Here is a 25,243-nt window from a genome sequence, read left to right as displayed (position 1 = left end):
TCCTGGTATTATCTGGAGTTGGCAGAAGAAGAGACCTGCACACCAGAGCTTGTTTCACTCATGGGCCTCGCACAGTCATCCAGGCATTCTCTGCCCATCCGTCAAGATGGGGCCAGCACCCCTAACCTCATAGTGTTGGTGCGAGGACTTGAGGGGATACACGTGACATACCTAGCAGGGTTCTTGGCACATAGCAGATACCTAGTCAGTGTTTATTTCCTTCATCTCTGCCAAGATGCAGTTGATTTTCCTTATGTGACTTTTCACTTCACCTCCCAACCCTGTCTCCGTGGCCCAGAGGCCCTACTCACTGGTTCCCTCTTGGTTCTGCACTTCCCTCATGCATTCTGCTGAGACTTGGGAGCAAATGAGTACTGGCTTAGCTCTGACCTCTTTTCAGATGAACCTTGCCTTTGAAGGAGTAGGCAATTGGATTTTCTGTTTTCTGCCATGCAAAGATGTTGATTAAACACATCCCTTTGAGGATTAAGCAGGCTCATCTCCAAGGACCAAACAGGGCTGGTTGATTAAATACTGTACATTTCCGCTGCGACAGTCCAGCCACAGCCAAGAGTCATTTGGAAAGAAAGACCCATGAGTTCCTTTTCTCCTGGCATGCCATCAGCCTCTGAAGTAGCCTTCTCTTCCTCTGAGTTACATTCCACTGGAAACAGGGGCATGCGTGGGAATTTTTCCAGGACAGGGTTTGATGCTGGGTCCACAAAGTTAGTCATTCAGTTTTCTCTTCCCTTGCACCCAGAATCCACTGGGTGTCTTGAGTAAAATGGGTGATTCTCCACTTTCGTTTATTTCACTTTATATTGTTTTTCTGTCCTGAAATAGTAAACCTGACTCCTTGCATAAATTGATGTTTCTGAGTCAAAAAGCAGCTTCTTCAAGAATCCAGAATGCTGCTCAGTAACTTGGGGAATTGCTGCAACCCTGGCAGTGTTCACTAATTAATTATAGCAGAGACTACCTTCTTTTCCATCCCCTGGCCCCCAGGAGCATATTTCCAGAGCTAGAAACTACTTAGTACAACGGTCCCAAAGGCCTGTGAAATAGAAACCCAGCACAGCTGCGTTCACCTGGGTTATGTGTTAGGATGACATTGCCAAATAAGTACAATTTTTTTGTCCTTTTGGGAGAAACTGAATATAGGACCTAAATAGCATGGTCTGGGAGAGTCCCGCTGATTTTTTAAAACAGTTTATTTTTGGTTGCGTGGGGTCTTCATTGCTTTGCATGGGCTTTTCTCTAGTTGTGGCAAGCTCGGGCTACTCTTCATTGCAGTGCGTGGGCTTCTCATTGTTGTGCATTCTCTTGTTGTGGCTTCCAGGCTCTAGGGCCGGTAGCTGTGGGGCATAGACATAGTTGCTCTGTGCATGTGGGGTCTTCCCAGACCAAAGATTGAACCTGTGTCCCCTGAATTGGCAGGTGGATTCTTATCCACTGGACCACCAGGGAATCCCCCATTTATTTTTTGACAACTGACCTGTCTAGATGTCTCTAGATCCTGGCTGTATGTTAGAATCACCCCAGAAGTTCCTGAAATTCACATGCCCAGACTGCACCCCAGACCAGTGACTTCAGAGAATCTAGGGGTGGGGCCCAGGCATCCTTTTTTTTTTCCTTTTCCCCTGAATATTTTATTTAGAAAAATTTCAAATGTACAGGAAAGTTGTAACAATAGTACAGTGAACATCCGTTTACATTCACCTTTTGTTAGCATTGCCACACTGGCTCTTTCACTGTGTGTCTGTGTGCACTCATATATGTCTCTATGTATGTCTGTACACATGCATGTGCACATCTTTCATTTTTTCCTGAAACAATTTGAAAGTACATTACAAATATCAAGGCACTTCATCTCTAAATACTTCAGAACAAGGACTTTCTCCTATGTAATTGCAATAGAATTAACACTCAGGAAATGTAGCATTAATGTAATGCTATTATTTATTATTAGTCCATATCCAAACTTCCCCATTTCTTCCAATAATGTCCTTTATAACCTTTAAAAGAAACCCTGAATCCAGTTAAAAATTGCATTATATTTAGTTGTTAAATCTCTTTACTGTTTCAAAGTCTAGAACAGTCCTCTAACCTTTAAAAAGTTTTATGTGATCAGTTCAGTCGCTCAGTCGTGTCCGACTCTTTCGACCCCATGAATCGCAGCACGCCAGGCCTCCCTGTCCATCACCAACTCCCAGAGTTCACTCAAACTCATGTCCATCGAGTCGGTGATGCCATCCAGCCATCTCATTCTCTGCCGTCCCCTTCTCCTCCTGCCCCCAATCCCTCCAAGCATCAGAGTCATTTCCGGTGAATCAACTCTTTGCATGAGGTGGCCAAAGTATTGCAGTTTCAGCTTTAGCATCAGTCCTTCCAATGAACACCCAGGACTGATCTCCTTTAAGATGGGCTGGTTGGACCTCCTTACAGTCTAAGGAACTCTCAAGAGTCTTCTCCAACACCACAGTTCAAAAGCATCAATTCTTCGGCAGTCAGGTTTCTTCACAGTCCAACTCTCACATCCATACATGACCACGGGAAAAACCATAGCCTTGACTAGATGGACCTTTGTTAGCAAAGTAATGTCTCTGCTTTTTAATATGCTATCTAGGTTGGTCATGACTTTCCTTCCAAGGAGTAAGTGTCTTTTAATTTCATGGCTGCAGTCACCATCTGCAGTGATTTTGGAGCCCAGAAAAATAAAGTCTGACACTGTCTCCCCATTATGTGATATTGAACTTGAAAAGATTTTTAAAAAATAAAACCAGGTCACTTTTGTCAACTGTCCCTCATTTTGGATTTACAGGATTTGGATTTACATGTTTCTTCACTGTCAGATTTCATCTAAACATTTTAGGTGTGAGCATTCTGTAGATAATCTTAAGCCCTTGTTAGCATATCACATAAGGAGGCAGCACCTGATGTCAGTTAGTCCCATCACTGATGACAGGGACTTTGAGACTTTGTCTTCCAGGTTCCTCCATACTGTGGGACTATTTCCTTTTGTAATCAATGAATCTTGGGGGAGATACTTTGAGATTCTCTAGATATCCTCCTAATCCCCAACAGGATTTCACCATGGTTTTAGAGACCACTGATTATTGTCAGAATCAGTTGTTGCCGTGATGGTTATAAGATAGTGATTGTCAGTTCCTGTCATTTCTACATATATTAGTTGACATTCTTTTGTAAAGGAGAGCTTTGCCCTCATGGCCCATCCTTTGCCATCATGGCCCATGTCTAATCTTACCCATCTATCTAGCTATGAACCTAGGTACCTAGTGAATGTATCATGATGTGCTCATGAGTTTTTTTGAACTGAATGAATTCTTCAGTACATGGTGTCATTGTCCCATATTTGGCCAGTAGAAGCCCCATCAACCTTATCCTTGTGTCCTTTTGAAATTACCTGTCAAGGCTTAGAGTGCTTCATTCATTTTGTCATAGCCACATATTCCAGTCTTACTTTGTATTTTCTTTGCTCCAGCCCTGGAAGCCCTGGAAGAAGTCTTTTTTCTCTAGAGACCTAGTTCCTTAGGGGCTGTTGTTTAGGAAGTTATAGGAAATTTCATAAAACTTGAAGCTATGAAACAGGCGATTTCAGGGGACAGCCAAGATTGGGAACTACTGGTTAGCATCCTCCAAAGGGAGAGTGTTTGGTCCCACAAGGTATTTTCCTTTGGTCACCTGTAATTGGTGGCTGTGATGCATTGTTGAGGTTTAGATTTTTGTGGGCAGTGTCACTTGCAGAGTCAGGTTTAAATGCAAGCCCCTGGACTCAACCTCAGAGAGTACAGTTCTATTGGTCTGCCCTGCATGCCAAAGTTTTGACACAGGCAGACCCCAGGCCTTATCTGGAGAAAATGCCAGAAGTGACCCTAAGAATTAGGGGCTTCTTATGATGTTTCTCTTTGATTTTATAAATGTTTTCTCTTTTGTAAAACAGTGTCAGGATACCGCTGCATTCTCTAGGCATGTGGTGAGGATTCCCTTGATTAAGTTAGTGAGTTTCTTGAAAATATCAAGTGATTTAAACCCTTGTAGTTATACTCTTGTTCTGTCAAGGAGGATGTGGCATATAAAAAAATAGACTGTATGAGTATTGAAAGTTTTCAGTTGACCCAAAGGCGTTTTTCAACCACTGCACTATTTGTTGTTATATTTTTGTAGTCATTGAATGAACTGACCTAGTAAAGTTTTCACATGTCATAAGACCCCGGAAAGCCCTAAAATATACATGTGTGTGCTGTTTCTGACACTTGGTCTTGGCACCTTTTGTAGTTTCTGCTATTTCATTTTTAGAGAATGTGAATATATGACATTTCCTCCCCATCTAACCAGTTTTATTTCATTAAAATATGGGCCCCAGTTCTCAGCAGCTGTAAGGAAATGCTCCTGATTCATGGTTTGTCACTTCCTGGTTTCACATCTTAACCATGTACCATGTTAGTCCAGTGAGTCCTTTCTGCAATCTCAAGACTCATGGACGGGAATTCTTCTTAAGAACAGTCAGACAGGGGAGGCAATCTCTGGAGTTGCATATCCTGACTCAAAATCCCATGCCCTTCTAGCACTTTCTAGCTGTGAGACCTCTGGTAAAATGGTCTCTGTGTGCCTCCTTGGTCTCCTTGTCTATAAAAGAGAAGGTTCAGGATGTACCCTCAAGGTTCATTGAGAGGATTAAATGGGCTAATGCAAATGAATTGCTTAGTAGTCTCTGGCACACAGTAAGTGCTCAATAAACGTTAGCTGTTACTATTTTATTAAGCAAAGCTGGTCATTAATGGAAGGTGGTTATGAGGTCTAATGAGGGAGTTGAGGTTACCTGCGTTGCTACCTGTGTTTGCCTGTGTTCCTCTAAATGAGTGCATGTTCATGCATTTGGATTTTGTGGCCATCATATAATATGGCAGTAAAGTAGAGACATGTCAAGTATGACTTGTGAAGTCTGCCTTAGTCATAATTTTTTAGTAAGCCATGTGCCCCCGTACCTTTGCTTATATGTTTATAAAACTTGTATTTATTACTTCTTTCAATTATGTATAAAGAGTTAAAAAACACACATGCAGTAGAAGTGTATTAAAACTTGGCCTGTGGACCAGGCTGTGAGTGTGGAGGTGGTAGGGAAAGGACTCCAAACCAACAGCCTTGGGCAAGTCATACATTTTTTTCCCTCCAGTTTCTACTAGCTATTACAAGGAGATGACATTGTTGTCTGCATACCTCTTTGAGGAAGGTCAAGACCAACTAGTAAACATGAGTGAAATGCCAGGGAAAGGAAACATGGCAAATGACATTCTTAAATTTCCTTTAATTTGATATGGACAGAAGCCACTGAGATACAGTGCCTCCGAATGTCAAATATTCCCCCCGAGCTGAGTTTTAGGTTGGGTGGAACTGGCGAACAAGATTGAAACAGTAATTTGCAGAAGTTGAGGAATGGAAAGCAGCCGTGCAGGAGTTGAGGAGTTATCTGTAATGAGAAAGCTGTGGAGAAGCCCTCAGGCTGTGCTATGCAATGTTGTGGGAAGCAGTTAAGTACACATTGCAGAGAACTTGGGCCGAGATATGACCTGAATTGGTTCATCCAGCATTGGAGCGGGAGCTCTGAACTCAGGGCAAGGAGACACTGCCACTTGCTAGCTTGGTGACCTTGGGTGAGTCACTGAGCCCCAGCTGCTGCTTTTCCAAGGTGGTTGCTCATTCTGGCTCTTTTCTTTTTCACTGCTGTGATTGGTAGGGTGAGTTAGGGTGATGGGCGTCAGAGGTGCTTTAGAAAAGATCACCAACAATCCCAGTGTTAGAGGGGGTCGTTGTTTCAGGCCCACTTTTCTTGGTCTTGTATGTTGGCAGTGTGCTTTATAGGTCTTTGTGCCACCAGTTGAATAACCTTAGAAGCTTTTAAGAAATATTGAGTAGCCTGGCAGAGAGAGATTAGTTAGTGTGCTTTTCTTTCTGATTCCAGGCAGGGCTCTACAGATGTCCAATGGAAAGATTTGGTTCTAGAGAAATACTGTTCTGTTCTAGGTCCTGATTGCTGGGTAATCTTGTCTCTCCTTCATCATTTATGTAGTATTGGGTTAGATGCTACTTTTTACAAAGGATTCTGTGAAGATACGAATTTACAGTCATAAAACTAAGGTGTATGACTTCAGCTAGCAATAGGTCTTCAGATGTTATTTTAAAGTCACTTTGGTCAGAGCTTAGGTGACCTCTGTGGTTATGAGTGTCAGTTGTCAGACATTTGTCATATTTACTTGTTTCTTGCTCAGTTTTGTATCTGCAGAGTTTGTTTTGAACATAACATGTAACAAATATAGCTCTTAAAGATTTATAGAACCTCATCTTACGAGGTGTAGATGAGGGCAGCAGAGGCACAGGGAGTAAGAGATGATGCCATCATCACTTGGTCATCTGGACTCGTGGCTCGAATGAAAATCTGTATCCTGTATTACGGAGAACTTGATTAGCCTTCCTTTGTGTTGGAAACCAGGGAAAGCAGTGGAGTTCTTTTTTAAATTTTTAAATTCTATTTATTTCTGGCTATGCTGGCTCTTTGTTGCTGCATGGGCTTTTTGCTAGTTGCGGTGAGCAGGAGTTACTCTCTAGTTGTGGTGCATGGGCTTCTCATTGTGGTGGGTTCTCCTGTTGTGGAGCATGGGCTCTAGTAGCATGGGGCTCAGTAATTGTGGCTCCCAGGCTCTAGAGCACAGGCTCAGTAGTTGTGGTGTATGAGCTTAGTTGCTCTGCAGCATGTGGGATCTTCCCAGACCAGGGATCGAACCTGTGTGCCCTGCATTGGCAGGCAGATTCTTAACTACTGCTCCATCAAGGGAGTCACAGCAGTGGAGTTCTTTGTCCTCAAGACGACTCTTCTGGACTTCCCGCCTGGGAAGAGCCATTTGGGTGAGCCCACTGTTCCTAGGAGAGCTGGGGGCTCCCCTCCTCTGTCCACAGACAGTTTACTTAGCACCTGGGAACCAGCTTGAGAGCCGTGTGTTGGTTCTTACGGAGACCAGGCAGCTTGTGGTTTCTCACAAGGGGGTAGAGTGTTTTCGCGTCATCACCAAAGTCGTGGTTACGTGACATGCTGGTTCTCAACTTCTGCCCTCTTCCCTTTGTTCAGCTCTGTTCTTCCTTAGTGAGGTTCGGGCAGAAAAAAAATGGAACAGAGAAAACTAGGCCACTGACTTGGGATAAATATCAATCAGCACATCAGATGTAGCGAAGGCCTCCTCTCTGTATGACATCACACTGCATGGGGGTCTCAGTGCGGCCAGTGGTCACTCCTGTGGGAACTGGCTGTTTCAGGAAAGGTTAGGAAAGGAGTCCCTGTAAGCAGTATCCAAACATAATGTAAGCACTTCTAAATGTGTGGCCTTGAAGTCGTTGATCCCTGTGGCGTTCGAGGCCATGTGCTGCAGGAAGGAATGAGGTGAGGTGGTCAGCCTCGAGCAATAAGATTCTGAGCAGCGCCGGTCTCAGTTCCCCTCTCCCATCCACTTCTTTGCAGCCTGGGCCTCCTCTGCTGTCTGTCTCTGCCCCTGAGCCCCATCGCACACACCCTGCGCATGCTCTCTCTGCCCACAGTGCATGCCTGGCGTGGATAGTTGCATCCGTCCTTGAACAGCTTTGAACCAGGGCTTCCCAGTGGGGCCACACTGGGGGAGTGAGATGTCCTTCAGTCAAGCAAAGTGTGGCCCTGGCTTTTCTCTTGATGTTCCTGGATTGGTTCTGTGTAAGCAGCCAGGGAGCCTGCCAATGGATCCCCTGGGACAGAGAGAAGAGGTCCGAAGTGGATTTGCTGATCCCCTGTGGGATTTGAAATGGTACCAAGAGTAGGCTGAAATCTAATCAGCCTTTGCTTATCAGCCTGAGTTCCAGCATGTTAAAAGGGTGATGATTAGTGAAAGAAAGGCCAGAATACTTTATCTTTTCCTTTGCACATTTGGGAAGAATTTCCTCTGCCTCGCTAGCATTAGAAGCAGACCATTCTTTTCCCTTCACTGTATCACATCAGCTTTCATTAAAAGTCACCAGCAGCAAATACAAAGCCCTGTCCATGGAAAACCGTTTAAGGCAACACTGTGCTCCAGCGCTTCAGGGGTGGGCTTTTGCCTTCTGCACCACCAGATCGGTTTCTCATATCCATGCCTTTCTGACCCAGCAGCTTTTCAAAGACCAAGAAGCATTGCTCTGCTTTCTCCTGCCTCTCTCTCAGAGACCAGAGCTGCCATGCCTCTAGCCATGTCCCAGAGAGCATATTTGAGACAAGTCAGCTTAATTTGCCTGCATGCCTAGGATGCCTCTCTTTAAAATCGATTTTTGAGACCAGAGCTGGATCTGAATATTTTCCTTTTCCCATGCAGGCGAGCGACGGAGGCGTCGGTGCCAGGTGGCATTCAGCTACCTGCCGCAGAATGATGACGAGCTCGAGCTGAAAGTCGGTGACATCATAGAGGTGGTGGGAGAGGTACGTTTGCCAGGCGGGGGGTGCAGGGCCTCTCACAGACTGCCAGAGCCCACCTGTGGCTAGTTGGCCTTGCTGTGGGGGATGTTAGTACTCAAGAGACCAGGGACATCATCCGGTTGAGTCTTCCAGAAGAGATTCCTCTAGATAGGTGCGCCTCCCAGCCCGCTGAGGGCAGATGTGGACCATTGAAAACTGGTCTTCTTCACTGCATGCTAGCTAACGCCAACCCAGTACCATAGCTTTCCTCCTCTGCTTCAAGTACTCATAGACTCTTGGTATCCAGAGTGACCGTGTCCACCTTAAAGGATGGATTCGGTATTCGTCATGGGGAGCATTGTGGATTCAGAGGGAAGGAAACAAGTGACATTGATAGAAGACCTCGTATGTGATGGGCATGACAAGGTTCTTTACACATTGGTCCATTGACTCTTCATAACCACTTTCAGTTCAGTTCAGCTCAGTAGCTCAGTCGTGTCCGACTCTTAGCGACCCCATGAACCACAGCACGCCAGGCCTCCCTGTCCATCACCAACTCCCGGAGTTCACTCAAACTCACGTCCATCGAGTGGGTGATGCCATCCAGCCATCTCATTCTCTGTCGTCCCCGTCTCCTCCCACCCCCAATCCCTCCCAGCATCAGAGTCTTTTCCAGTGAGTCAACTCGTTGCATGAGGTGGCCAAAGTATTGCAGTTTCAGCTTTAGCATCAGTCCTTCCAATGAACACCCAGGATGGATCTCCTTTAGAATGGACTGGTTGGATCTCCTTGCAGTCCAAGGGACTCTCAAGAGTCTTCTCCAGCACCACAGTTCAAAAGCATCAATTCTTCAGTGATCAGCTTTCTTCACAGTCCAACTCTCACATCCATACATGACCACGGGAAAAACTATAGCCTTGACTAGATGGACCTTGGTTGGCAAAGTAATGTCTCTGCTTTTTAATATGCCATCTAGGCTGGTCATAACTTTCCTTCCAAGGAGTAAGCGTCTTTTAATTTCATGGCTGCAATCAGCATCTGGAAAATAACCACTTTAGTTTTGTAGATTAAAAAAAGAGGCTTGAGAGACCCTAGAAGAGGCAGGGCTGAGGGTTGAAGCTAGATCCACCTGGCTGGAGACCTTTGTTCTCTCACTGCCCTACATTACCTTGTCCTTACGTGGTCCCAGCTGCCTGCAGCCAGGCCTGCTGGTGAGGTGTCCCACCAGACCCTGGCTTGGGATTTTGGGGCTCCACTCCCTCAGGCCGGGAGCATCCTGGGCTTTGCACTTAGAATCTTATCATTCATCCTGATTCAACATATGTATTTGTGTATATTGATAGTTTTCCAATTACTTTAATTTCCTGCATACCATTTGACGTTACAGAAACCCATGATTTATAAAAAGCAAACAAACAAACTAGGAAACCAGAAGTCAAGGAGGTTAAGTAAAGTATGACGTGGGTGGGAGTGGCAGAGGTGATGTCAGCAGACAGATTTCTGGACTCTTATATAAACATAAAGGGAACATGCATCAAAGCTTTATTTAACTCATTAATGAGGGCATCTGCAAGATGGTAAGGCTGACTCAAAGAGAATGGTGAAAGAGCAAAGTGTTTATAAATGATTGAAAGAGAAAAAAGCTTAAGTAAGATTGCTAAGTTAGATGTGAAACTAACGTCGCATCCTACAGGACAGTGAGATGAACCTCTGAGGTCACCTTTCCTAGGGGAATGAATCTCTCTCTCTCTCTTCTGGTCAAAGGTTATTTTCATGGTTATCTGACAAGACTCATTCACTTTGTTCTTGGTCTTCTAGCAGTTAGCATCTGCACTAACACAGTTGTAAACTCTCCTCATAAAAAGTAAACAGTGTGTCAAGCAAAGATACTTGTCCCTAGAGAATCAATCAATGTGGTTCCCAGTGTGGGAGGACATGTAGTAACCCGCTTTTTGCCAGTTTCCTAGTTTTGGATCATTTGAATTAGTATATCGTTCATCATGTTTCATTCCTGGTGCCAAGCACAACACATTGGAGACATTTGTTGAAAGCTGAATGAGTGCAAAATTAATGGACAGTAGAGTAGAACATTTGTGTCAATGGTAGAAGGGCACAGTTCTTAAGACTGAAACCAGGGAAGAAATTCCAGGGGAAAAATATAAACAGTTGTGACCAATAATAATAATAATAAAAAAAAGAGTTAAAATTTTGGTATGATTTCAAGTAAGTTTAGCTAAACAAAGAGGACAATAAACAGGAAAAAATTTGAAAAATTTTTATATGTGTAGCATATGAAAATATATTAGGAAGCTATTATAACAATGATAAAGGATAGATCTGCTATAAACACACATCCCACAAGTGGAAATAAAAATCTGAACCATGAGAAAGTGTTCTAACCTGCTACTAATTAAATAATCAAATTAAGACAATTTGATTGGGTACCTCCTTTTGAAAATCCTAAAAAATATTTAGTGGTGAGACTTGGCAGTGATTAGAAGAACTGGCGACTTTGTATATCTTTATGATCCTTGTTTGATGCTATTTAGCAAGTGGCATCAAGAGCTATAAAAATCTGAATTAATACCCTTTGACTCAGTAATCTTACTCCTAGAAATTTATTCATGGAAAATGGTTACAGAAATAAATATGTTAAATATGTTAATTGCAGCAATGCTTATGATAATGAAAAAAACATCAAGAAAGGGAATAGTTGTGTGAATTAAAGTATATTATCCAGCTAGAAGATTGTGAAGCCTTTAAGATGGTAAATTACAGAAGCCTTTATATTTATTACAATGCTGTGTGTTGTAATTATCTGTTATATTCCACTAACCTGAGAGCTTTTCAACAGCTGGGATCTGGTTTTTATCTATCTTTATATTCATAGTACATGGAATAGTGCCTGAAACCTAACACATATTTTAATAAATGCTTGCGGAATAAGTAAATGAATACATGGAAGTATGAAAAGTTTTTTTTCAAAATAAATGAATAGATCAGTCACAAAATTACATTCACTAGGAACAGCTGAATATAATTGTCTTAAGTCTATCTCAATGCATGTGATTGAAGACAGAAAGGGCCCCAGAATTGAAAGTAGTTCTGCCATAGAAGATGGTTTTTGCTTTAATGTTGTAATAATACTGTAAGAAATACAAATCAAGATAAAAGTTCTTAGTAAATTTCTGGAATTATTGCTGATTCTCATCTGTCTGTTGACTCCAGGGGAACCAAGTGAGGGTCACTAAGGGAGAGGAATGATTGCAGGGCTGATGTTCTCCTTTCCTGGAAGAAGAGTTTCACCACCCTCTGTGGACCCAGTCTCTTTACCATCCATGCCCGTTCAGTGCTAGGCTTCGTCCTGGGCTTGACTCAAGTAGGAAAAGGAAAACTAACTGGGTAGCCTCTGCTATTTCTGTAAAACAAAGCATAAACGTTTTAATCCATATTTTAAAATTATATCACCAAAAGTTAATTTCCCTACTTTTGACGTTTATTCTAATATTGCAGATTCTCATTATCCCTGTATCATATAAAGTCTGTCCTTTCCTCTTATAACAGATGTTATATAAATGCCAGTAGGTTGCTACACTCTAATGCTACTGAAGACTAAAAACAAAACGAAAATTCAAAATAAACAAAATCCCTTAAATCACAGGAGCAGGTTGTGATAAGACCATAGTAACAGCTTTTCAATACTATAGTATCAATCTGTCAAGAGAAAGGTAACGTATTGTGTATATGCATATAGATTATATTTTTATTGATAAATTGATTCATAGGTTAGTTCTACAGTGTTACAAAGCTATACACACACATGCCCCTACTCCCCCCCTGTCCCCAAGAGACAATTCCTAGGAGGATTTTGAATATATGGACCAGTTCTTGAGAACAGTTGAAGCAGGTAGAGAATCCTAAAAAATGATATACGTATATCTTAACATGTAATCTTAGCTTAAAAATATAAAAATGTATATTCATCTGCCTCTTAGGGCCAGGGCGTTTTCCTAAACTATGTGTTTGTTGGTTTGAGCTCCACCCTCTCTGCATCCATAATGCATCCTCTACTATTCCCACTGGTTTCTTTAAACTTTTTGGAAGTAGGAGTGCTACACTACGTAGCATATAGGATCCTAGTTCCCCAACCAAGGATCGAACCTGGGCCCCTTGCATTGGAAGCACGGAGTCTTAAATATTGGACCACCAGGGAAGTCCCACCACTGTTTTCCTTGAAGTGGATTGAGGACAACTTAAGGGAAGCAATGAGGGTTAATAATTCTTCTAAAATTCCACACTCCCTCACCTCCCAAACATTTAGTTGTCTTTTCTATACCTAATTTGGCACCATGTTTTTAAACCTTCAAATTATGATCATATTCCTTCTCACCACTAGCCTTTTGTCTTTAAACCTACGTACTTTGTACTCTTTAACCATATTGTGTGCTGGCAGGAAGAGCAGTGAACTGAAGCAGGTCTGGGTGGACATGGCCCTGACCCTTGGTGAGGGGAACAGCACTTCTGGCCGAAGTTACCAGCTCAGCCTACATGGGTCTCTGCAGCATGGCCACAGGAGAAATGGAGAGTGTGGGGCGGTCCAGGGATGAGTGGGGCTGGCAAAGTGAAGGTCACTCAGGAAAGTGCTTCTGCCTCCTGGCTGGGGAGCAGTCAGTGGTCTGCAGGGAGGACAAAAGTTCTTGTGAAGTTAATGGGACTTCACTTTCCAGAAGGAAAGCTAGCAAGCTAAATCCCTGGTAGGCATTTTTAAGTATACAGTTGTGGCATTTCTGTCTGGAGTGGGGCGGACTGGTCAATGCAGTCTAGACTAGCCTATAGCCTAGCCTGTAGCCAGGCTATGTGTGTGTGTTCTAATAAAGCTTTATTTACAAAAGTAGGAGGCAGACTTGCCCCTGCTCCCCCGGCAAGAGGTTCCCCACCCTTCATTCTACACTTACCGAGAAGGGCAGTGGGATGGAATGGGGAAGCTGATGTTTATAGGGTATTTACCACATGCCAGGGCACTGTGCTAGTACCTTCATACATGATATTTCATTTGGTCATCACAGAAATCACTGTCTGGAAGGTGTGATCAGTATTTGGATTTTGTTGCTGAGGAAACTGAGGCTCAGAGAGGTAAAGTAACTTGACTGAAGTTGCTCAGCTGTTAACAGGATCTGATATGTAGCTGTTTTGAAGGATAGGACTTTCAAGCATTGCTGTAGGATGTCTGTAAGAGCCATACCAGAAACCCTTGCCACTGTCAGGAAAATTGTGGATATATTGCTCTCTCTCATTGGACAGCATTTGCTTAAGTCTTAAATATGTATCATATATATTTTCTTAAGTCATTACCCTATAGGTTTTTCTTTTGAGGGACCCCTCTCATGTGGATGGAATAGGCTTGTTCTCAGAAGAATAAGGGGAGGGGATAAAAATCAACTTCCTCTCAGTATGGTCCTGCCTGGAGAGGTAATCAGAGAAAGACATGTAGCAATTTGGGGAAAATATTGACTTGGGCATTTAGAACATAGATAACATTTGTTTATAGTTGACACAACCAGCTTTTCATGTCCGCAGATCAACAAATATGGTTATTTAAAGCAATGAAAATAGAAAATAATGTAGATATTTATGGCTTCAGAAAGTGGTTCCCTCAAAAATATTTTTTCCCACCAATTCCACAAATAGAAAAAATATTTTCCAGAAACAATTTGTATTTTTTTCAGCAGTATTCAAAAGGTAAAACCATGTCTTAGCACTTTTACATAAAGTTCTTAGAAAAGGCAAAACCAATCATAGGTGATAGAAGTCAGATTAGTGTTTGCTTGGACGTAGATTGACTAGGAAAGAGCACAAAGAAATTTTTTGGAGCAATAGAAATGCTCTGTATGTTAATAGAAGTATAGGTTACATGGGTGTATACATGCATTTATCACAACTGTTTGACTTGTACCATTAAGATCTGTACATTTAAATGAATTATATCTCAATTTAAAAACTTTTAGAAAAGTATCTTGATGCTTTTCTAGCTTAAAAATTTTTCTAAAGTATTTCCCCCTACCTCTCATAGGTAGGAGAAATGACTGTTACTGAAATTCTCATTTAATTATTTCTGAATAAATTTTTAACATTGAGACATGATTGCCATATACCTCTATTAATGTTAGGTGTACAGCAGAATGATTTGATGTGTGGATATATTGCAAAGTGGTCTCTCCAGTGAGTTTGGTTAACATCCATTACTACACATAATTACAGTATGTTTCTTGTGATGAAAACATTTCAGATCTACTCTCCTAGCAATTTTCAAAAACACAATACAGTGTTATTAATTATATTCACTGTGCTGTACATTCTTTCTCTTATTTCACTTAGCATAATGCCTTCAAGGAACAAGAAAAAGCATAAGCTATTTCCAGAGTTAGTAGAAGAAAAGAAATAACAAAGATCACCAGAAATAAATGAAGTAGAGTCTAAAAAGACAATAGAGAAGATCAGTGGAGCCCAGACCTGGTTTTTTGGAAAGATAAAACACATAGCTCTTTAGCTAGACTCACCCAGAAAAAAAGAACTCCAATAAATAAATCAGAGGTGAAAGAGAAGTTACAACTAATACAACAGAAATATAGATGATCATAAGATGCACCTGAGTTTGGGTGAACTCCGGGAGTTGGCACTGGACAGGGAAACCTGGCGTGCTGCGATTCATGGGGTCGCAAAGAGTCGGACACGACTGAGCAACTGAACTGAATTGAAGAGACTGCTATGAGCAAGTATATGCCAACACATTGGCCAAGCTAGAAGAAATGGATACATTCCCAGAAACATAGAACCTACCAAGTATGAATAAGTTTTGACGAAAATTTGAGTGATCTTGAGATGTGGGCCTTTTCTTAGAGCTTGACTTGTCCATGTTTCTTTCTGGAAAGAATGGCAAAACAGCTCTTGAAACAATGAAACACAAGTACCCATTTGTCTGTGAGCCTCGCCCTCCTCCATACTTCCCTTATTCGTCACACTCGCCTCTCCAGTGGGCTTTTTAAAAATATTTATTTGGCTGTACCACGTCTTAGTTGAGACACTGGGATCTTCAGTCTTCATTGTGGCATACAGGATCTTAGTTGCAGCATGCAAACTCTTAGCTGTGGCATGTGGGATCTAGTTCCCTGACCTGGGCCTCGTACATTGGAAGCACAGAGTCTGTCCACTAGACTACCGGGAAAGTCCCCTCTGGTGCACTTCTGACTGAGGTTTGGGTAACAAAGGGCAACTGGATGTGAAAAGCTATGCTGCTGCTGCTGCTGCTGCTAAGTCACTTCAGTCGTGTCCGACTCTGTGTGACCCCATAGACGGAAGCCTACCAGGCTCCCCCGTCCCTGAGATTCTCCAGGCAAGAACACTGGAGTGGGTTGCCATTTCCTTCTCCAATGTGTGAAAGTGAAAAGTGAAAGTGAAGTCGCTCAGTCGTGTCCGACCCTTAGCGACCCCACGGACTGCAGCCTACCAGACTCCTCCATCCATGGGATTTTCTAGGCAAGAGTACTGGAGTGGGGTGCCATTGCCTTCTCCCGTGAAAAGCTATAGCGACCCTTAAATGGACCTTTCCTGTCTTGCTGCTTATACCCTGAAGTAGATTTTAGACTTGGTGAATCTGTTGTTCCCCTCCTTGGTACAATTGAGAGGGAAAACTTCAACAGTGATGTAGGAACTACAGGCATATCTCAGAGACATTGTAGGTTGGGTTCTAGACCGCTGCAATAAAGCAAATATTGCAGTAATGTGAGTTACAGCAATTTTTCAACTTGCAGTACATATGAAAGTTATGTTTATACTATCCTATAGTCTATTAAGTATGCATTAGTATGATGTCTAAATTGCTAAAAAAAAAACATGCTCACCATCATGTGAGATTTTGGGTCATAGTAGTAACATCAAAGATCACCAGAGATCAGTATAACAAATATGATACTACTGAAAAAGTTTAAAATATTCAAAAATTACCAAAATGTCACACAGAGACACAAAGTGAGCAAATACCATTGGGAAAATGGTGTCGATAGACTTGCTTGAGGCAGGCAAAAAGTGCAGTATCTGTGAGGCACAGTGAAGCAACATGCAGTAAAATCGGTGCACCTGTGTTCTGAGTAACGGGTCACCTCTGTATTCCCAGACATCCCCTTCAGTGCCTTGAAAATGTTGCTGATGTTTGTACGAGTTGGGGAGCTGGAGATAGAGGTATAATTCTCCCAACCTCTTCTGCAACTTGGAACAGGGCTAAGAGCTGAAAACTACTTCCATGGGCCTTGAACACACTTAGATGCTGATGACTGTGAAAACTTATGAACTGCAGGGCCCACAGACACAATGGTCTAAGTGGTTTTACTGCATCTTTCTTTCTCAAACACTGCCATGTAAAGCTGCCCTGCTCCCAGCTCTGGGACACAGCCATGGGCTCCAGAGCTGGCAGGGTTGGTCTTGGAGGTACAAGGGGTTTGTTCTCAGCCGAGAAGCCCAGGCCTACAGAAGCCTGCTGATACATGTGTGTTGGTGCAGAGAAGGTTGGTGTCTGTCCCACTTGAATACTTTCTTTGGGAAAGAAATCATAAGCCCTTGGTAATATCCATAATCCTCACTTTATTACAAACGGATGTATTTCTTTCTCTCTTTAAATATAGAAACATAAGCATAAGCAACCTGATTTCTAAGCAGGTGGTGTGCAGACTCTGCATGTTCCACTCTTGTTGTAGAAGATTCTCAAGGATGGAATCTTTGTTTTGTTCACTGATGAATCTGTCCCGAGGTCCTATGGCAATGCAAAATAGGTGCTTATTATGTGATTCATGGGGTTGCGGAGAGTCAGACATGACTGAGCGACTGAACTGAACTGAAATATTGGCGAAATTGGGAGGGGCACACAGACCTGAGTGTGGTGTTACCTAATTAAGAACAGCGGGCAATATAGTCAGGGTCTCCTGGTCCATTTTGCTCCCCACAGAAGAGAAAATTCCTTTTGTGGAGGAATCAGGGCTTCATAGGCCTCCATGGAGGATTTCTCCTGGTTGATTTCCCTGCCATCCATTCATTTATCTATCCGACCATTCATGAATGACTGTAATCCTCATGGGCTTCAGTGTCCTCATCTTGCTGTAGGAAGTTGAACTGGAATATCGCTAAAGAGGGATCATGTGAGGGTGGGGATCATTTGTCTCCTATCTCCAGCCTGAATCTCGCAACCAGAGCAGTAGTCTGTAGGAGGAAATAGCGCTGAGCAGCTCTCTCTGCTGCTGGGTACAGACACGCCCTCCATGGCGCCTGTAATGGGAAGTGTACCCCCCCGGGTGTTGAGCAGTGGTTTGATTGTCTGCTCCTCTGTGCGCTGCAAGGCTAATGATAGGCGTCTGCCAGTTCCCTTTTGGCCACTCCTTTCAGACTGTGCTGTGACAGGGCTGCAGGCATATGGGGGTGTGGTGAGGTGAAGACACCCCTGTTTTCCCAGCAGGCAGCCTGCTGAGCCCACACATCAGGAGCACTTCCTTCAGGGATCTCGAGCTGGAGCCGGTTATTACTGAAACGGGAGCATTTTAGATACTGTCAAAGTGAATCAAACAGAATTGGCCCATCTGCCCTGCGCTGTTGGGGATGGCGACAGGAGCTGCTCATTTGCCGTCCATGCCCTTGGTCTCTCCCTCCTGCCCTGCAATTTCTGGGAGAAAAAAGGTCATTTTATGGTTCCTTATTCAGGACAAACACAAAGGACCCCATGCTACAAATTGTGCAACTGTATATATTCAGGGTTATGGCAAAGCTTCCTAACCATTCTAATCCTATAAAAAGCTCCTTGAAAGAATAATACGTATCAGTAGAGTTGACATAGAAACATGAATGAGTTCAGCGGAAATGCTGTTAAACGCTGTGATTTGGTACTGAATAGGGACAGTCATGAATAAGTGCTATTGTCTGGATTCTTTCCTGAAGATTCTGTGATCATGCAGATGCAGTGTCTACTCTGTGAGTCTAGATATCCCAGGAGTTCCCTAACACATGCTCTAAATGCCATTCTGGTTGTCTCCATCCTGAGGCTCCGTCAGCGTCCCCCTGAATATCTCGCACTTACCTTCCCCTACTTATACCTGAAACTTCTACTCTTTAAGGCCAACCTTAACTTTGATTCCTTTTTTTCGCCGAGTCTTCCTTTAGCATCCCGGATCTCGATGAGCTCAGCTTTGTGTAACACATTTGGTTTGTGCTAGGTCATGGTGTTTTGTTATCTCTTTACCTTGCATTTGCTAGGTTTGCTAGGCTTTGGTCGCTCCTACCTTCTGCCATCTTTAAACCAGATGCCCTTTCTACCTTGATTGATTGTCACCTTCTTGAGGGGAAAAAAAAGAACATGTCCTGCACAGTCCTGTGTCCCTAGCCCCTAGTGTAGAATCATAATACATCTATTTCTAACACATCAAGTGTACCCATCATGCCATTGTACAGATAGGAAAGTCAGGGTTCAGTCAGTAGGAAATCTGAATGGTCACACAACTGCTAAGTTTCAGAATATGATTTGAACTGGGCTTTTAACTCTTAATTTTCTTTTCTGTTTTAATTATTTAAGCTTTTAAATTATATTTGTTGATTTGAGTAGGTAATACGTGCACATGGTTAATTTTTTTTTTTCAAAGTTTCTAGATCTCTTTCTAGTATACCACACCATTACTGGTAACTGAATACTTCCTAGTTCTCAAAATGCTCTGTTATTTTCCTCCAAGAAGCCAGTTCACAATTCTCACTTCTATTCTTCTATTAGTGGCTGCATCGCAGAATCTTAGGATGATTTTTTTTTAACCCTTCTCTCACTCAGCTCAGCTAGGTGGTTGCTGCAGACCAGCGGATCCCTCATAGATCCTCAAATCTGTCCATGCCTTGTTAATTGTCGCCCCTCCCCAGATCCAGCCTTCATTTCCCACCCAGATCACTGCAGTCTGACTGCCCTCCCTACCTCCGTTCATCCCATATTAGTTCATCTCAGGGTAATCTGAAACCTTCCAGAAACCTGCAGAGGGTCCTTCTACCTTCTGATCAAGTTCTTATTCCATAGATTCTTAAGCAGTTTTTGTTAGGCTGTCTGGTTAGGTTTGGTAATTTGGGAAAGCCATTCTCAGTTTTTAAATACTAACAATATATGCATAATATAAAACGCATATGGCACAGTGGTAAAGAATCCGCCTGCCAACACAGGAGATGTAAGAGATGCGAGTTTGATCCCTGAGTCAGGAAGATCCCCTGGAGGAGGCATGGCAACCCACTCCAGTACTCTTGCCTGGGGAATCCCATGGACAGAGGAGCCTGGTGGGCTACAGTCTATGGGGTCACAAAGAGTCAGATATGACTGAGCATGCACACACATAAAGCACATAAGATTACAAAGGGAGCCATTTGGTATATTAATCTATGTGTGCCTGTTTGTTATAATTTCTTATTAATACATTAAATAACAAGGTCTCCCGGCAGCTGTAATAACTACTACCACTTCAAAGTAGTGATGAGTGCAAACGATATCTTGAAATACCCACAGTATCTATGATGCGATATGAAAATATTATTTGATTGGTGTCAAATCACAGGTTCTTCTCTTAGTCTGATATGTTACCTATATTCCTAATCAAAGGAAATGGCAAATTTCAGTTGGAGGTTAGTGAATGAAGTGTTAATTCTTTTCCACTTGCGTTTATGGTCCCTAGGTTAAACCCCCTTCCTGTGCCCGAATTATGAGGCTCTGTGAGGTCTGCGGTCTCATTCCCTGTTCCCTTGGAAGCTTTGGGTCCCGCAGCTCTCCCTGCATGGGCTTTGCACTTGGCCCTGTACAGATGGGACAGGAAACTGGGAAATGCCACGTCTAACCTGAGTCCTGCCTCTGTTCTTCTGTTCACATGTGTGCAGGTAGAAGAAGGATGGTGGGAAGGTGTTCTCAATGGAAAGACTGGAATGTTTCCTTCCAACTTCATCAAGGAGCTGTCAGGGGAGTCGGATGACCTCGGCATTTCCCAGGATGATCAGCTCTCCAAGTCAAGTAAGGAAGTCCTCCCACCACACAGGAGGGGGGTAGGGGCACCCACGGGTGCCGCTCTAGCCTCCCCTCTGTTCCATGGCCTGTGGTAAGCAACTGTGACAGAAGCCAGTATTTTCCTGGCTCTGCTGCCTTGACCCACCATGATTTAGTAGGTGTATCACTGTAAGTGTGTGACATGCACAGACACACACTATTAATGTCTTATAGGTGACTGTCGACCTTCCCACTCCCCCATGGATGGCCCAGCTTGCCATACCTCTGTATACTTAGGTGTCACTCACTTCAAGTTGATAATTATTTTTAAGATGAATCAAATGAGATTGTTGACATTTCACAGCATCTCTTGAGGAACTTAGAGAAAATGATACACACACACACAGCATCATTGGTGGGGAGAAGGATGATGTTCAGGACACATGTGGGCCAAGCCAGCTGAGGGTCCAGCCCCACGTCAGGTGAGCATGCGTGTCCTACTGCGATGGTGAGAACGAACTCCAGGTCTTTTTCTCTCCAGGGCCTGAAGCTCTCCTCCCTCCAGCTTCTCTGCTGCCCTTTCCAGCTCATGGAGCAAAAGGTCAGGCCCAGGAAGCTTTGTTCTCCCAGTTGCTAACCCAGCTTCCTTATGTGAGCGTCTGTGTACCTCTTGTGCCGTCTCGAGCTGCAGTCGTGCGTGTGAATGTTGTAGAGGCGCGACTGTGTCACTGCGCTTTGGCACTGGTGGGGACTGCAGACGTTCCTTCCTAACAAGAAGAGGACAGCTCAGTCCTGTCAAAATAATTCTTAAATTGCTTTCTTTTCAATTTGGAAAAGTCTGACTTGAGTGGTATTTCCCACTTAGTTGTGTCTCTTTTTATTCAACCAGTGGCATGACTGGGCACATCCCCAGTGTGGAGGTAAAGCCATTTCTGGAGTCATGCTAGGGCCACCTCCTTCACTTGGTGTTTCAGTGGCATTGATTGATCGGCTCAGTGGCGTCCAAAGTCTGGGGCCCCTACCCCTGAACCTCATTCCATCCTAGGATCTATAGTAGGAAAGAGAGGAGCTGATTTGGGGGCAAAGGAAGCATCTTGAGAGTCCTACGTTCTCTGGTTTGGGATAAGGAAATTCTCTGCTAACTTAGGACAGCAGGAAGTGTCCTTGACCCCATGAGAGTGGCATTTGCTATGACTTCCAAATTGCACACAAGAATTCTCAGTGCTGTGCTTCTCCTTTCAGACACTGGATTAGTGTGGTGATTGGGTCCTGTAATAACAATACTATATCTCAGGGATATTGTGCATTAAATGGGCTTTCTTGGAGGGAGGAACAAATCGGGTCATCATACCATTATTCCTATGGGTAAGTGTGTTATGAGTTCCAATGGCAAGAATGTATACAAACCACCTCACCAACAGAAGACCCTCTATAAATGGTCACCTTCATTGTTAATCATGATTAACTCTTGGGACATAGCCTGTTAGTATGTTGAGGCTGTTTACACAGCAGTTGGTACTGTGCTCACTGAGGCATTCTCTCTACATTTGGAAATTACCTTGAGATTCCTCTACTGATGCAGAAAAGGAGATCTGGAGAGGTATTGGACCGCATCTTTGGGAGAACCTTGCCCTCTTGGTGTCCTGCCATGTCAGGTGTGCTTCCAGAGCTGGAGCTCAGAGAAGTAATGCCTCCTGTGTTCTTGGAACTGTTGCAATAAACCATCTCCTCTTCCTCCAAGTCAGTAATGTGGATATTTGACCTTGCTTCACTCCTCAGCTCAAAGCACGTGGTGCTGGAATTTATGAGGCAGGAAGTTAGGAGATGGAGTGGAATGGTTTCCCTCATTTCTTAGCCTTTCATCACACGCTCAGAAGGGCTGTTTCTCTCAGACTGCTGTCCTCAGTGCTCTCAATCAGTTAGAAGTCTGCCATTTCAGGCCTAGGACAGCCTGATAATTCCAGCAGCCATGTTTAGTTTTCATAGGATCTGTCCCTGGTGAGGGGGTTTGAGGCCTCCAGAGAGGCCTGGTTTCCTAACAGGGATGGATGCTTGTGAAAGAAATGCAAGATTTTTGTAATCTTCCTGTATGTGTAGTTAAGAAAAGGGCCTTTCTCTCCATCTCTCTGGCTGTCCATATCCATCCATCCATCCTTCTTTCTTATCTTCCATTCTTCATTCAACTTTTATTTAGCCCCTGTTGCTACTAAGATGCTGTACAAGGCACTGAAGACATACAGAGACAAATCAGTCAGGGTCCCTGTCTTCAGTCAGCTCACATTGAGGAAAGAGGGTGCACAAACCAGCGGCAGTTGAGAAAAGTAGTGCAGGCGCTCAGCTCGCCGGTGTGTGAGGAACAGTGAGACACACAGGCAGAGAGCCCAGGCCCAGAGGGATGTAGGGACGATGGTGGTCATGAAGGGCTTCAGAGGAAAGCAGATGTGATTATCGTGTCCCTAGGGCTTGCTAAACTGAGATCATCCCCTGAAAGAGGGAAATACCATCTCTCAGTGTTCTGACAGGCTGATCAGTAGCTCTTTACAATGAGATGGTAAAATACATATCATTAGATCAGATCACATGCAGAGATTATGTATACTGGTAGGATTTGTCTACATGGAAACTTTGGTTTTAGAGTGAATCTGCTTATTGTCTATCTCCAGGGAATGGAGTTAGTTTCAGGGTACTTTACTTCACAAAAGAAACACCATTTTGTTTTGAAATAATTGTAGGGTCATAGACAGTTTCCCAAAAATTGACCCCACTGTACAGGGAGGTCCCATGAACCCTTTGTACAGTTTCCCCCAGGAACGATATCTTGTATAGCTGTAATACACGCATATTTACTTTTATCATAGAACTGAGAAAGACAAATGGAGTTAATGCACAAAAGATATCTAGCTTTTTACTCTGGTATGAGCTGAGCTGTAGTTAATAAAGGTCTTTGTTAGACCAGTTAGTTTTCACAGAGATTGCATAATTAATACATGGTTCTGGGGGAAAGTCAAACTCATAATGTTTTATACCATTTTGGTAATTTTTAGGGACCCTAGTGACGTCATATAAAAATCTTCTCAATTAAAATGCTAGTAGACATTAGGAGAGGTTTTTTTTTTAAAGTATATATATATATATATATATAAGACAGGTAAAACCTGAATGCTGGTATATACAAAGAAGACTTTGTGTTCATGTATCCTTATACGTCTCTCTGTTATGCATATACACACACCTGTATGTGCAGAAACTCATTGGATATTTGTACTCTTCACATTTCAACTTCTAGAATGTTTTTAGGGATAGTTACTCAGTTGAGTTTTGTCAACCAATGGATGAGTGCAATTGAAGAAACATTGCATTGTATTTATAAGGAAGTGTGCCAAGACAGCTTGACACATGGAAGGTGTTCAGTAAATGCTTGCTGAATCCTTTCCGACTCTGAGGAGGCATTTTTAGCTTCGAATGACAGATGCAAATTGCTTGAACTTGCTTTTCTTCAACCCTGATGTTTTTTTTTTTGGCCACTCCACATGGCACACAGAACTTCCCTGACCAGAGATTGAACCTGTGCTCCTTGCAGTGAAAGCAGGGAGTCTTAACCGCTGGACCAGTGGAGAAGTCCTGCCCTGATGTATTTTTGTATATGGTAGTTAGTTATGAAAATCTGTAAACTTTCGATCTTTATCCAGGGTAATATAATTTATCAAGGAAAGAGTTGCAGCAATTGTATTGGTTGATATGGTGACTTAAACATTTTATCTTGAATAAGAAAATTAATCGTCAGGTAGTAGCAGAAACTTTCTGCTGTGTATTTAATTTGAAGGCATCTTTACCTTTAGTAGAATTTATGAAACCTTAAAGGTGCCTTTTCAAAAAGATTTTTATCAACTCTTTATTATAGAAATTTTCTAACATACACAAATTGAGAGAATAGTATGAAGAATCCTTGCATACCTATTACCCAACTCCAGCAGTTAGCAGGCTGTGGACAGCTTATTGCAATTATACCACTCCACAATCCTTCCTCATATTATTTTGAAGCAAACCCCAGATATATAATTTCATCCATAAAAATTTCAATGTGTGTCAATAAAAGGATATCTTAAATACTGTTATCACTCCTAATAGAAATAATCATAGTTGTAATTCCTCAAAATAATTACCTATATGGTCAGTATTCACTTTCTCCTAATACTCTTCTATTATTTAACACAGTTTGTTTGTTTGAATCTGCACCCAAAGAAAGTACATTAAATGTGATTGGTTGGTATGTCTCAAGTCTCTGGATCTCTAGGTTCTTCGTCCATGTCACCTTTTTGTTGAAGAAAGTGGGGTCCTTTGTCCATTAGTTCCCCAGAGCCTGCCTTTTGCTGATTTCATCTCTGTTGCGTCCTTTATTTTGTTGTCCTATAAACTGGTAATTAGATCTAGGGCCTTGATTAGATTCAGATTTGAGAGATTTTGGGGGGTAGGGGTAAAAAGCTGCTTCATAGGTGGTGGTAGACAGTGTATTTGGAATCTCATAACGTCTGGTTCTTTTTCTTTTTGAATATTAGCCACTGATGATTATCACCCAGATCTCTTCTCTCATGAGGGCTTGCAAAATGGTACCAAACAGGGAGTTGTTTTTTTTTTTTTTTTTGAAGAATGAAATGGGCTCCTGTGTAAGAGATTAACAGTGAAAAAAATTGATTTTTAAAATAGATTAAAAAATTAAATTTAAATTACATTTTTAAAAAACGAAA

General features: G+C 42.7%; 1 protein-coding gene across 3 annotated transcripts in view; it reads left to right on the top strand.

The window, feature by feature from the left end:
- The window catches only part of SH3KBP1 (SH3 domain containing kinase binding protein 1), a 342,133-nt gene that overhangs the window by 158,852 nt on the left and 158,038 nt on the right, over positions 1 to 25,243 (top strand). For all 3 annotated transcript variants that reach the window (XM_055438217.2, XM_055438216.2, XM_055438219.2), the window contains 2 exons: positions 8,385 to 8,488; positions 20,396 to 20,525. In XM_055438217.2, the coding sequence (XP_055294192.1) occupies positions 8,385 to 8,488; positions 20,396 to 20,525 (234 nt within the window). The remainder of the gene's footprint in view (positions 1 to 8,384; positions 8,489 to 20,395; positions 20,526 to 25,243) is intronic.

Source organism: Moschus berezovskii, chromosome X, assembly GCF_049115385.1.
Source record: "Moschus berezovskii isolate FMDL1 chromosome X, NW_MosBer_1.0, whole genome shotgun sequence".
NCBI lineage: Eukaryota > Metazoa > Chordata > Mammalia > Artiodactyla > Moschidae > Moschus > Moschus berezovskii.
This window is presented reverse-complemented; position numbering and strand designations above follow the sequence as displayed.